General features: G+C 49.2%; 1 protein-coding gene across 10 annotated transcripts in view; it reads left to right on the plus strand.

Annotated features, from left to right (window-relative positions):
- Sarm (sterile alpha and armadillo motif) overlaps positions 1-14476 on the plus strand; it is a 130120-nt gene that overhangs the window by 104727 nt on the left and 10917 nt on the right. For 9 of the 10 annotated variants that reach the window (XR_012991155.1, XR_012991152.1, XR_012991154.1 and 6 more), the window contains 4 exons: positions 1988-2122; positions 5425-5642; positions 6040-6304; positions 7675-7842. Coding sequence is in view for 1 of the 10 variants with exons in the window: in XM_076304706.1 (XP_076160821.1) it covers positions 1988-2122; positions 5425-5642; positions 6040-6304; positions 7675-7842 (786 nt within the window). In the remaining 9 variants the exon portion in view is untranslated. Of the gene's footprint in view, positions 1-94; positions 795-1987; positions 2123-5424; positions 5643-6039; positions 6305-7674; positions 7843-14476 lie in introns of those variants that run through there. The other variant, XR_012991156.1, reaches the window with a different exon arrangement.

Raw genomic sequence — 14476 nt, forward strand, 5'->3', positions numbered from 1 at the left:
TCGTTGAACAGACTCGCAATGGCGGAGACATCTATAGAGCGTGGGAGGGAGGGGGGAGTACCTTTGTAGAAAAAAAAGACAAGTCGGGAGATAATTGTCAAAGGTCAGCGCGTTCGTTCGATCGGTCCGCGTGCCGCGTCGCGATTAAGCGGCTTCGTTAATCGGCCGGTTTCGTGTCGGTCGTTTCCTAGAATCCCGTCGAACGACCTGGTTTTCGTTCTTAATTCGAGGCTTCTCTCACGTGCGCTCGAGCTATGCGGAATGCGAGAGTTTCGCGGGGTCGCCGTGACTCGAGAGGGCGGCGCTGGGATCGCGTCTCTCGTGGCTCGGTCGCGCCACAGCCGGTTAGTTCGACTCCGACCGTCACGCGACGTTTGTCGGTCTACGGCTGGATCTACGCACCTTCTCCGTCCTTTGCGCCAGCCGGTAGAGGTTAACCGTACTAACCGTTCGTCGAACGTCGACCGCCGACCAATTTTCGTTGCCCGTCCTTGTATTTCTTTCGTCGCGAGGGAACACGAACCGATTCGTCCGTGCATCGGTCGCGATCGCGATGGACGTGCACTCGCGTGCGCGCCTTAAGCCAGCGACTAACGATGACACGTGAAAATCGTCTGTGTTTCGCGCGACCAGTGTCCGACCAGATACGGGAATCGCAACGCGATGCTTCGAGAGGGCGACGGTGTAAGAGTTCGGTCGAGGTTCTTGAGAAGATAAGGACTATGGTGGGGTGGAGAACACCAGATAAAGAGTAGGCTGGAAGAGGAAGTGTGCCCTCGGTGAACTGTCAAATGGTTAGTGTTTCAGCTTACTCCGCTCTGCCTCTTCAAACGCCGTGTTCTTTGCATCGGTATGGAACGAGTGTTTTTGTATACATTGAACGGCGCAAAGGTTGAAACGAGACGCGAAGAATGTACTTTCGACGCGTGCGTCCCGCGTGTTTACATTTCCAGAACAGTTTTTTTTTCTTCTTTCTTTCTTTCGTCGAGCGTACCGAACGCTCGTGTTGACACACAATAAGCGTACGTGGACGCGTATCCCTCGGTTCCGTTGACCACAAGGTTCCATTTACGTAACAGACGTGTTGCGAGACCGCATACCTGCGCATCTTTTTTCCCTGGAACGTGCAAGTCTGCGCCCAAGACGCACATACGTGGAACGGAAAGCATCGCAAAACCTTCGGATGTAGTTTCGATCAATTTTTCGTACTCGAACGAGCTCCTCCGAAATCGCGACGGTGGTGTATTTTTCTCGACACGTTCCGTGTTGCACGCGACAGGCGGAGTTTCGTTCCAATTTAAATATACGCGTATACGTTTCGTTCGATACTTTTCGTTCGCGACTCACGATATTTATTTTTTTTCGTCCGGTAAGCGAGGCAATTAACCGTGGAGCGCGAAAGGTCGACCGCTTTCGAGCAAATTTTCAAGATCCGGGATCAGCTGGTAGATCGACTTCGGGCAATTATTAAAGTCGCACGTGGGTGTAGCGGTTTGCGTATCCGCCTGATTTCAAGCCGCAACGAGTTTCGCAGTTTGATCGTTTGCGCTCAATTTACCGTACGGTGAACGGTAATACCAATATGCGATGACAAATTACTATAACGTGTAGGGTGATTCGAACACGGTTCGAGAAATTTTACTAGCGTATTTCGCAGGGAAAGCTCCCGGTAAGTTTTCGAATATTATTTTCGGACCACTTTGAACACGTTACCATAATTATCGAGTATTCTTTTAATTACTAAGAAGAGCGTAATATAATATACCGATGTAATTGCGACGCGGAGAAACACGATACGGTAGTACGTGCAACAATATAGTATCGTAGCGCAACAGACGCAAGGGCAAATAGTACTCGCGTATTTACTTGGAAAAAATAACCGCAGAATTTCCGTACGAGAAGATTATCGCCTTTGGAAATACCAAAAATCCGTTTTGGAAGTCGACGAACGCGGTTTCATTGTGAATTTTGTCGATTGTGATTCCAGATGTCGGAGTTCCCAGTGGAGGGAGGGGAAAACGATGACATGCACACCGTCATGGAGAATTTTCAAAAAAAGAACAACATGGTGACCGGCAGAAGCCATGTCAGCCATCATCCGCAGGTCACCACGTCGTCGCAGGTAAATTTTATGAAATTTTTTTTCGTTTCGCTCGACGCACTCGTATTGGCAGATAAGTTTGTACGAGATTAGAGAGTAATCCAAGAAGCAAAAAAGAAACAAAAAAACAACACATCGTTTGTAAACATTTGAGCGATAAATCAACGTCGTGCAAAACAAAGTACGATTATATACATATTTACACTCGACTGAAAACCGAACTCAGCTACAGAAACTGAAATTAACGAACACGAAGTGTCGAACCTACGCAGATTATTGCTTCTCGTTTTATCGTCGATATAATTCTTTCGTCGTTGTTTCGTTCGTTCGAGGAAACTGTCGGTCGAATTCACGGGAAGGAAATTGGCACGATTCGCGTCGAACCCTTTTGTTATTATTCGGGGAATTCGCCGTAAACGTGATCACCGTTTTCGAACTTTCTATTTAAAGATCTTGTCAAATTACCTTTATACTCTGCTGTAACTTCTGCGTCACGTTACTAGAACCGGATCGTCGCGACGTTTCGCCCACACCTGGTGGTTCGAATTTCCTGAACACAGGAGCCACGGATTATTCACCCCCTTCGTGGTTCCGCAATCGACTTGAGAGAATGTCCAAAATTAAGTCGCGATCGTCATCCTTCGCGGACCTCGTATCCGTTGCGGGTCCCGAGAAAAGAAGTATCATCGTTCGAAACTATTTTTCAAATTCTATACATTTCTGCTAACAATAGGACAATCTAGCTCTCCTGTACGTTTATTCGTAGCCACGATCGTTACGGTTACAATCGCGTTTAAAATAGAACGATCTATATCGGGGTGTCGCAAGGAACAAAGAATTCCTGGCAGCTGGTCCCCGTGCAGGTGGAAAACATTGAACTCTCTTGGAATGATCTTCGATCACTTTCGAGTCTGGTTCTTGGAAAACGTACGAAAACGTCCGACACCTCCCAATGCTCGTCGAATCGCGTGGGAACGACGAGACGGGTGGAAAATTCGTTCGAGAATCGAGGAAATCCCCGTTTGGGTCGTTCGTTTAGCGCCCGAGGATCTTGGAGCGCGATCTATCGTCGGAGCCAACCTATTATGCAACGATACAGAGTCCACGTGTTTCAGTGCCGCCCACTGATACCCTTATCGTCGTAACATTCTCTTTTAATTACGCCTCGGGCCGTCTTCCATGGATTTGCAAGTCACTCGGTCACTCGTCTCGTGAAAGCACGGATTCATTCAGTTTCTCGAGTTCTTCCATTCGAGTCAGCGATCTATTCACCGCTTTGTACGACCACCGGGGAGGAAACGATGCAACGAACGAGTCTTGTCCTTTTCGAAGAAACTGTTCCCAGAAACCTTAACGCGGTTAGATTCTCCGGGATACCAGAGTTCGAGGGCTCGACTGATCGTGTTCGTAGCTTCTATAAATCTTATCCTCGGATAGTTCGTGATGGATATCCTTATCGAAAGAATAACACGGATCTTCGATCCGAACTCGAAACACCCCGAGGGTAATGCAGATCCTCCGGATATCATCGTCCGATGTCCTCGATAAGTATTGCGTTCGTAGTTTCCGCAAATCTTGTCGCATCGTGTGATTCGAGATCGGTATCGCGATCGAAAGAGCGCACGATCGAAGATCTCCGGCGTTAACTCGAAATATCCCGATTTGGTCCGATCGACGGTAAGCAACAAGGAAGCCACTTGGTCAACACGTCGGATACATACTTGCTGTGTCGGCCGAAATAATTGAATAATCAAAGATCCTCGTATCCGTGTCTTTACGTAATATCGCCCACGTGAATATTTCTTTTTTTTTCTTTCCAGTACGTTTCCGTGACCGAACTTCCATGTTCGTAAACCTTGAGGCGGTAGTCTTCTCAAGGCTTCCTTCCCTGCCATCGAGAACGTTCGCCTCTCGTCGATCTCGTACGGTTTACGGTGCCACTATTGGTCATCCTTCGGTTTGGATATTTACCAGAAGAGCGTCGATGGCCTAACCGCGTTCCTTAGGCTCGAATCGATCGAACGAGCCGGCCAGATGGTCACCGAGCCGATTCTTTCCCGGATATTTTTGGAAGATGTTTCCGCCTTTCCTCCGGTTCTCCGTTTCTCTTGTTCGTTTCGCGAAAGACTTTTCCAGTTAACGCGTCGCGGACATCACAGGAACATTGTCCCTTTCAAGTCGCGGTTTGTTCTCGGATTCGTTACCGAGTAACGCGCTCTTTGGCTTCCCGTCAAAGAGTTTATTTTCATGCGAGTGTGGACAAAGTTGTCACTGTTTGTCGCGCTCGAATTGTTTCGTTCTTTTCTCTCTTACGTCACGTCCCCGCTCCCCTCACGTGCCACCGCCGCGGAGTGATTCTCTTCACGGTTGAAAATACATCGCGCGTATAAAACGGTTCGAAGTCGATCGTCGTTGATTTTCGTAAAGTAACCACCGTTGGCTCGGTGTCATCGATTATGTTCCACTTTAATAATAACCGACCGGTATTAATATTCGGTCCAACTCTGGCCGACTATTTATAACGTTAGGAATTTTAACGATGCGATTGTTGGAAACATTCTTGTTCCACCGAAGATGGCGTTTCGCGCTAAGTGACCAGAACAGAGAGAAATATTAGGTTGTTCGGGAAAATGGAGAATATATAATTTAATGAAATGTTTATACGCTCTAAAGGAATCGTGTTTCGTTTTCACCGAAAGAAAACGAAATAATTTTCCGAACAACCGAATAATTTAAACGGAAGACGTTTATTCGAAAAAATCGGTTCGATTGGATCTCGGTTGGGTCGAATCGATGGTTTCGGACGCGTACAGGGTGGTTCGATTTTGAAACTAATTATCGATCAAAATGTGCAACGATGTTTTCAAAATCGCCGAATACGTCGAGTGTCCGCTCGGTTTCGTCGCGTGCAATACGCACGAGGAGCAAAATCGATTTTCCATCGAATTTCTCTCGGATCCGCGTTCGAATCGAAACTAGACACTGATCGCCGGAGGCGAGATCCGAACAATAGCCAGATAACCGTAAACGAATCGAGAAAACACGTAGAAGGTCGATTACAAAACGCTCAACTCTAAAGTCCAGAGGAACGTAAATAATAGAAACGGCTTGCGGTTTTTTCGGTGGCGATGTGAAATATTATGTAAACGAAAAATGATGAAAAACCGCCGTGTGGTGTTATTCGCGGGAAAAACGACGACGAGGGATAGGGGGAGGGACGCGTTCGCGATAGAGCGGCGAGGAGAGTAAGAGACGTATAGACGAGAGGGTGAGTCACGCCACGTGGATTTTAAATAGAACGTAAACGGCTTTTGACTCTGCAGATGCTGACGACGAACCAGAGCCAGAGCAGCAGCAGCTCGAGCAGGGTGGCCAAATCCTCCCAGAGGATTCTTACCTCGTCCTCGTCGAGTGAGATGAAAGCCAGCTCCATGAAGAGCGACCTGAGGGAACTTCAACGCGGTATCTCGGAGATGAAGAACAACATATCGACCAACTTCTCGCAACGATTGCGCAGCAGCATGGAGAACCTCGTGGACAGGTGGGTCGTCTCAAACGTCTTGGGTTCGCTAAACCGTGTTCGTCCGTTGTGAAAACGTTCGCGCGATTCGACAGTGAAATCGGACTATCGGTGTGTTACGAAAACGTAGGAAAAACGTTCGAACCTTTCGCGTGTGCGTCGATATCGCGCAAGAGTTACGAGATCTCGATACGATTTCGATACACGAGTGAAGGGGAGGCTGCAGATCCGATCCACCGCGACGCGTAATCCCCCGAGTCACGTCCAACATTTATTTATAAACGGGTAGTCCGATTTTAGCCGCATCCACCGCGATTATTTTCGCTCTTCGCGCGTCGTTCGCGTCGCGTAAACGCCGGGTACCGAATCGAGCTCTACCAACGACGTCTGTATTGAATCGAGCCACCGTTTTCCACAGAGACGGGAACGGAACGGAAGAAGGCGACCTCACGGAGCCACTGGTCACGTTTCCCGATCCCGACACACCGCCACCGGCAACGGGGACCGTCACCTTGACGGGTGGATCACCCTCGCAGCTGAGTTCCTTGAACTCGTTGAACAATCTTCACAATATGAGCCCGCCGATCAGTATGTCGAACATGACCAACATGACAAACCTACCCGCTGTACAGGAGACGATGAAGTTCGAGCAGAAGAAGATGACCAGCGCGTCCAAGACCAAGGTAACTCTCTTCGATTCCCCGAGGTCGAGGATTCTTTTTCAATCGGGACCGTTTCGAGTTCGATTATTAGAGAAAACGGTAACCGGAACACGAAGAAAATTACCAGGTACGATCCTGATACTATGAATACGATAACGTATCGATGGTTCGCGGAAGCGATCGAGACGTACCTCGAAATTGTTTCGAGAAGAAACGAACCGAAGGAAAAATTTCAACCGACTTGGAGAAGAAGTTCTCTCGTAAATATCCTCCCGTCGAAGTTAGAACCGTGTGTAGCGCGTGGTTGATTCGTGGCACGATGTTTCAACGATCTCGGGCCTCGAGAGCCCGCGAAAATGCGCTCGGATCACGGTTTCCGTCGCGAGAAACCGCGCGGTACAATTTTAGACCGCGGCTCGCTTCCCATTCGATTCTGCGTACGGAATAATCGACGTCGCGTGGAGTTTGCGAACAGTTTGGCGACACGAGACTGCGCAATGTTTGGCCGGAGGTGCGGTTTCCTCTGGGTAGTCTAGGTCAAGGACTCCGGGACTCTTTGGGTGACTCCTCCGGCCAAACTGGCAGCGAGGCGTCCACAAAGAACGGCGTCGCGGTACTACGCGTTGTCCTAAACAAATCTCTCTCTCGTCCCACGTGTTCCTTGCCTCGACGTACACCCTTCGAACTCGTTTGTTTTATCTTTTTTTTTTTTCTTCTTTTTCTCTCTCTCGTAATGTCGCAGCAACGAGGAGCCACTCGTAGCTAATTGTTCGGGAAACGGGCGTTTCTCACGCGACGGGAGACATTATTCTCGATGGTTATTTTTACCATCGAATGTCACGCCCTGGTGTCGACAGCTGATCTCTTTCCGCTCGGTTTCTATCTTTAACTTCGCTTCCGCCCGCGGCCGGCGTTCGAACTTTTCACCGCGTCTCGTTCCGTCAACGGCCAAGGTCAATGTTTCCATTCGGTTTCGAATTTTGAAACGGTAATTCGACGCGTTCCCTCTGTCGCGATATTTCAAGTAGCGCGCGTTACAAGCGCCGTTCGAGTCGTATTCGACCCACCGGTGAGTCATCCGGGACTCGAACTGGCACTGGCCGAAATAATTGGAGGATCACTTTCGATGAAATGGCGTAGAGCGTTCGAGGAACTACTAAGGGTCGCGAGCACCATTGAATTTTAACAAACGCGACTTGTAGATCGATTTCTGGAAAATCGGAACGTTTCTTCGTAGAGCGTTCGAAATAAACTTGATCGAGCTGCGCGAGCTGTAGAGCTTTCCGCGAACCTTTCGCGATCTTCGATACACGAAGTAAAGTTTCCTCGATATCGGTTCGCCTTTCGTTGATTCGATCTCGTTAACCTTTCCCAATTGTGTAAAATTTCAGGTGGTCACGGATGGTTTCAGCGCCGTGAAGGCGATCGCGAACAGCGCCGAGATGAGAGCTATACAGGCTGGCGACGTCTCGTACAAGGAGCAGAGCGCCGCGACGGCGGCCAGAGCGCGCGTCGAACTCGACGGTGTGTCGGCGGAGAAAAGGGTCGCCGCGGCAAGGGTGAGTTCCATCGAACATTCCCCGACTGTTTATTAAAACGCTTTCCGAGTACGCGAACGCTGGACGAGGCATCGACGATGAATTCTCTCGGTGGAAACGAAACGGAGATATTTGGAACAAAGAGCGTAGCATCCGCGAGAGGATTCGAGGATTCGCGCGATCAGCTCGACGAGACCTACCGACCGACCCCTGCTCGTTTATGCGACAAAAGGATCCAAAGGAAGGCGGTGGTGGTGCTCTGGGTGCGGCCTAAACTCGACTCGCGTAGAATAGTTTGGCACGAAACTCGGCTCGCTAGCGAAGTATCCTCTAAGGTCATTGACACCGTTGCTTCTCGCCGATAACCATCGTGGTTCGCGGTCTCGAACAGTCGGAGGTGGACGTTCCGGGACGAACGTCCCCTTTTCGGCGCAACGCGTTCGAGTGTATGCGATTTCAAGGGGACGGGCCAGTGGAATTTGCTAGAGTTCTCGGAATAGGTGCAAGTGGCAATGCGAAGGACGCGGTATTTACATTGGAACGGGTCGTAGAATTCGATCCAATGGCACGAGGTCTGGCAAACGTGCGGATCGAAAGAGGTTTTAACCCGTTGAGCGTAGAACGCGCGCAGCTCGTGTTCGATCGGCGACACGGAAGTTATTTTTAACGCGAGGATGGCCCAATCGAGGGATTTCGATTGAAATGCACCGACCGATGTAATCGACGATAGTGGAGCGGTAAACACCGGCTCCGGGAAGGATTAGTAGAAATACCTACGGGCTTCGGTTGATCGATCGATCCCGCGAGACTCGTTCTCGGAAAACCTTGTTGTCCGTCGACGATAACTCCGAACGGTTCGATCGGCGAGTTCACGGAACGGTTCCAGGAATCCCCATGGAAGAGGAGGGCTCGCGAAACTGGGTTATTCGCCCCGTGGAAAGCAACGAACCCGCGAAACGCGGATCACAGGGACCCCGTTGTCGATCGCGAAGACAACGGTCCCCTTTTCAAAGGCTACGCACCTATTTACGCGACGTCGGCGTCGCTAAATTTAGCCGTTTTTAACCGGACTACGTAGCTTTTGAGTCACCGGGCGAAAATTTTTGAACCGGAGCCAATGACTCTACGTCGCACAATGTTGTTCTCTGTTCCTCGACCTGCCAATGATCGGCAGCCTGTCTCTTTTGTAACGCCCGAAATCGAACGATTGGGACAGATACGGTTTGCTCGATCGTTCGTAGAAAATCACGGGAGGTCTCGGTTTCTTATTATTCTCGATTCGCGAACCTTACCGAAACGCTCCGTTCCGAGAAATCCTAATACTCGAAACCTACGTGTCTTCGCGATCGTTTCTTCCGTATTCTTCTTCGCGAACCACGCCGAACGAAGCGGAGAAATCGTCTTCGATACGTTGGAAAATCTTCACTCTCTACGCCCGTACATTCGCCGAACGACGAGAAAATTCATTTCGTAATCGTAAAGAGAACGCTCGATCTCTCGGTCGAGGCTCGTACGTCCGCAAAATTTATTCGCAATGGAAAACACGCGACGTTTTATCGGGTACCACCAGCTTTGCCCGAGTCTTCGATTAATCTTTTTACCGCTGCCCGTTTTAACGGGTTTCGCGTACGACGAACGTGACAGTCACTGGGAATTTCTTGGGTAAACAGACATCGTGAAATGTTAACGCGGACAACGAATTTATCGCGCGTTGGTAGGCTTTTCTACCGTCTAATGGATAATTCGCGTGCCTGCCCTTCGTTTCTAAAGCCACGCGAAAGGGCAATGGATTTCCCTGGTTTCCGTGAACCGCTCTTCGCGCGAAATCACGTGTTATAATCGCTGGCAAACCCTGACCCGTGCGAAGGCTCGGTTAGCTCTTTTTTTTCCCCTCGATATCGCGAATCTTCTCACGACATCTAGCTCCGGCGATCGACGAGAGCCAAGCTTCGCGTACATTTTTCACCGTCTCGTTTCTCCACCGGGAAGTACAAATTGTAACAATATTTCCAAAAGGAATCTCGGAATTTCCAACGGTCGAATGTTTCCACCTCGGTTCGTAGGAAAATCAATGCCGGGGGAATACCAATAATTCGAGACCCTGAACTTTGAATCTCGTAATTTCGAGCGGACGAGTTTCCACGTTGGTGTTCGGTCGTGAGAACGAACTCGTGGAAACGCTCGGAACGGGTCTCGGAACTTGGACGAATTTTGCAATTTCGAGTAACCGATTAAAACCCTCCTCGTTGTCGAAACGCTTCTCGGAATTCGGTTCACCGACGAATCTAGATCCACGAGACTGTTACGCAACTTCTCGCAACACGATTATTCAGGCTGTTCGATCTAGGAAGGCTTAATCACCGATCGACCGACAAACGTTGCCAAAAATTGTGCTCGCGGTAATCGTAGACATTGGCAAAGAACACTCGTTCGAGAATCGTTGTGTACAGTCGAATTCGATGAGTCACGGCGTGCACGTGCCTGTACGTCCGACGCACATGTGGTTACGATGGAAGCGTGATCGAAAAAAAATCGTTCGCAACGTGCTCTCGGCCAGTTTTCCTTTTTTCTCCAACGGGTGAAAAAGTAGCGAAGTGTTTAACGATCGATCGTAAAGAAAGAGCGAGAAAATCGGGACCGCCTCGTATTTACAACACGGATCGTAAATCGTGTATTCGTATAAAGATCTTGAATACCAAACGCGATAGACGAGCAACATTTTCACCGTGACTCGCGATGGATACATCTCGTGGAAACGATTAAAAAAATCTAACCGTCCGATCGAACGTAAACGTTGGCCATCTTTGGTCCCGGTTCGAGGAGAGATTGGACGAGATGAGAATTGATTCCAGCGAAACGTCCTTGGATGTCGAACGCTCGCATTCCACCCACGCTAAAGACGTTGTTCCGTTTCCACGGGGTGGTCTGAGTCATGGGGTGGGTAGAAGGGACGTAACCACCGGCAACCGGTCGGTCGATATCACCTCGAGGGCAAACCAGTGTGTTCCTGGCGCCGATAGACGACGGTTCGGGCGCGTCGATGGGCCAGCAACTGTCCAGCCTCGCTCGGGGACTCTTTCCCATCCTGAGGCCCAGGAGCAACGTCGAGCGGCGAAAAATCATGGCGAACGAGAACATCGACAACCAAACTTCGAAAATGGTACAACGAAACCACAGCTGAGTTAAAGACTCGTACGAGAAATGTCACGGTTACAGTGTCGGTGCGATCGATCGTGTCTCAGGGAAACACGAAACACAATCTGCGTTAAAAAACGTTCCTCGAGTGACGCACGGATACGTTTCCATCGTTCGTACGGAATCTCTCCGAGCTGGTCTTCCACGTACATCCGGTGTTGTTCCAATTCGTACTCGGTAGCGAAATTTTCGACGAATATTCGCTCACCCGTTGCGTGGAATTTCAGCGAGCTTGTATAGGATGTTCTTTTGTCGGTGGTACTCGTTCTGGGGATGAATTTAGCAGTCGAAAGCCATAAAGACGGTTTACGTAAACATATACGACCCATTTAATCTCCCTGAGTTATAGCCATTTCCGTCGAGCGGCGGAATTGTGTCTGCTTGTTTTCGCACGGAACGCGCGAACACGACCGGCATCGAAGATTCCAAGGGTGTCCCGCGAGCGTGTTCGCGATCCTCCTCGATACGTCTACGGAACGTTTGAGCTCCGTTCGTCGTGTCATCGATACCTGGACACGGTTATCGAACCACCGTTGGCGGTACGTGATCGACGAGAAACACCGATCGCGAGATGTATCGTCGAAACGGAGACAATGTTGTCCACGGTTCGTCGAGCGGTGACGAGCTTACGAAACGTCATGGAAATCGTTGGAAAAAGTGCGATCGAAAACGATCGAGTCATCGATACCAGGACGCGGTTATCGAACCATCGTTGATCGACGAGAAACACCGATCGCGAGAAGTATCGTCGAAACGGAAACAATGTTGTCCACGGTTCGTCGAGCGGTGACGAGCTGACGAAACGCCACGGAAATCGTTGGAAAAAGTGCGATCGAAACGGTCGAGCATCGTGTTCCTCGGTGGTTTCGCGAGACGAAGACTCTCGAGGACAGAGGGAGGACTCTCGATCCGATGGACGCTGACGATAATTGGCTCTTTAACCTCGAGGAGGACGATAAGTGTCGTGAACGGGGTCCGTTCAGTCGCGTGTTTTCCTCGTCGCGGACCAGCGGGAAAAACGCCGGGATAATTGAAGGGCGTGCGCAATAGGCGATCGGTAAATTACAGGGGAAACGAACGCGCGCCGATCGTTACGGCGATCGCGTTAATTGAAAAATAACCGTGCGCCTAGCGATCTTTTAATTTCGTCCTCGCCCGTGGAACGTTCGCCCGATGTTCCGGGTAATTGCGTAACGTGCTCGACCTTCTGAACGGTGTTCGATCGGTGGTTCGTTTCCTCGGGTATCGTTGATCGTTTCTTGACCGATCAACTTTCTATTAACCGAACGGAGACGTGAACCGTGATCGTGATTTTTTTTTCCTTGTACTTTTGTCTCGATCGCAGCCCCTGTTTATCGAAACGGAGAAAGATAGACGAAATAGCGCAGAGAAGAAGAACGAATAAGAATTATTCCGAGATCGATCGTCTTTTCCTCGAGGAGTTTGTCGTTCCTCCTTTGAATGTGCTCGATTGGTCGCGATCGTGTTATTTTGTCGTCCGTGGCGACGTCGAGCGATTCGTTGGCGTTTTGTAACGTTACGCGAATACCTTGTACCGTTTCGCAACGATTGTGCTTTCTTTGTTGCCCGTGAGAGACAGGACCGGTCGCGGGAAAACGGCCATTCAGCGGGGACCGGTGAGATCATGCTCAAATTTCGGTCAGATTTTCGAGAATCGTTGCCAACGAGGAATGGATGTCACCGATATCTCCCCCGGAACCGAAATAGAGCTCGACCGCGAAAGATGCGCTCGGGTGGATTGCCAGCTACCTCCGCTTCTGCATTCGAAATTTTCAAGGACTTGTTCAAGGTCCTCGAGGTCCCCGCAGGAGTCACGAAGACTCGCGGAGACTCGCGAGGTACTCGTTAACCGCGTTGATATCGTTCGTTCGATAACGAACAACTCGACGGGAACGAAAAATTCAAGAATCTCGTCTGTTCGCGTTCGTTTCGAAAATTGCGGAAGAGATCGTAGAGCCTCGTCGAGCTCGTCGATACTCGTACCGTTGTCACTTTTCCAATTCAAAACAGCTTTATTTTTAGACGCGCTGAAAGAATTTGATAACGTTATCGCGTTTTGTAACGGAGATAACAAATCACGGGAACGTTGCTCGTTGAACGTAGTTTCCCCGTTAATTGTCGTTTAATGTTTCTCGATGCGGACGAGCGACCTCGTTTCCATCGTTTTGAAAAAAGTGATAGCCGTTATCGAACGGATAAGCGACGAATGGAAGAAATTTCTCTTCCCGGAATTTTCTCCTCGACTTTTCATTCGATTTTCGCGCGTCGATCTCTCTCGACTCGTTCACAAACAACCCCTACGGTACGAAATAAAATTTCTATATCGTTTCACGGTCCTGTGACTCTCATTCGATAACTGTATCGCGAGATCCGGAGCATCCAGTCCTATAAACATTTTTTCGGCACGGTTTCTCTATAACGAGCTCTTTGAGGAGCTCGATAATGCTCGATCGATCGCCTCGATTCCTTGTATATATTGCTACTGTTTATTGTATCCAACGTTGGGACTGCATTCGTTGCGGAGCGTACCAAGTCGCACGATCCATAGAGAGATGGTTAGTCAGTGGTGGGAGTAACTTCTCATCCGTCGTTAGATCGTCAGTTGATTGTCGTTAATGCACACGTGCACTTTGAATCGATAGCAACAAGGATTTGAAAACGCGTCAGGGCGTACGAATATTTGCTGTACAGCGCACGGGACAGAAATTTGGAAATCTCCGTTTAATTCAAACTTTTACGAATAACAATTCGTAGATGAGACGTAAGAAACGTGTTTCTCGGTTCTCGAAAGAATCGATTACAAATCGGTATGCGAATCGAAAGCAAAGGAATGGAATTTGAATATAAATAGATAGACATCTATTGGCGTTGTTTTTCTTTTTGCGTTCAAACGTACACGTATATGCGTGCAACTCGACCAAACGAAGTTACAGTCGTAGTTACAGTTATATATTATATTGTTTTATTAACGACACGATCCTTTCGATTCGTATCGATGTTTGTTTACTCGGATCGCTCCCACCACCGCTAATTCGTGCGAGCCCGGCATCGCCTCGAACGTTTAAAAGTATCGTCATCGCGCGAGAAAATTCCTCCATTTTCCTCGAGGTTGCGATTGTTTTCGAGTGTATCGGTGTTGGTCGTTGCGCGTAACAAAAGAGAGTCGCAGGGTCGCGATATTGACGTTTGGCCGTGTAGATTATTTATAAATACATCGAGATGGCAACTCGCTAACAAACCCTCGTTAACAAAAGAAGCTGCCGCTATTGGCGCGGAGAATCGCCAGTGACAAATGCGTCTGCTGTTTCGCGACGACGAAATTCATCAACGGGTGCAGAATGTTGTACTCCATTGTCGTGGATCGTCTGGCACGAAATTTATCGAACGAACGGTTCCGAGTCGAAACGAAAAGTATCAAAGCGGCGAGATGCACCGGTGC

This window comes from Ptiloglossa arizonensis, chromosome 2, assembly GCF_051014685.1.
Source record: "Ptiloglossa arizonensis isolate GNS036 chromosome 2, iyPtiAriz1_principal, whole genome shotgun sequence".
In the NCBI taxonomy this organism is placed as follows: domain Eukaryota; kingdom Metazoa; phylum Arthropoda; class Insecta; order Hymenoptera; family Colletidae; genus Ptiloglossa; species Ptiloglossa arizonensis.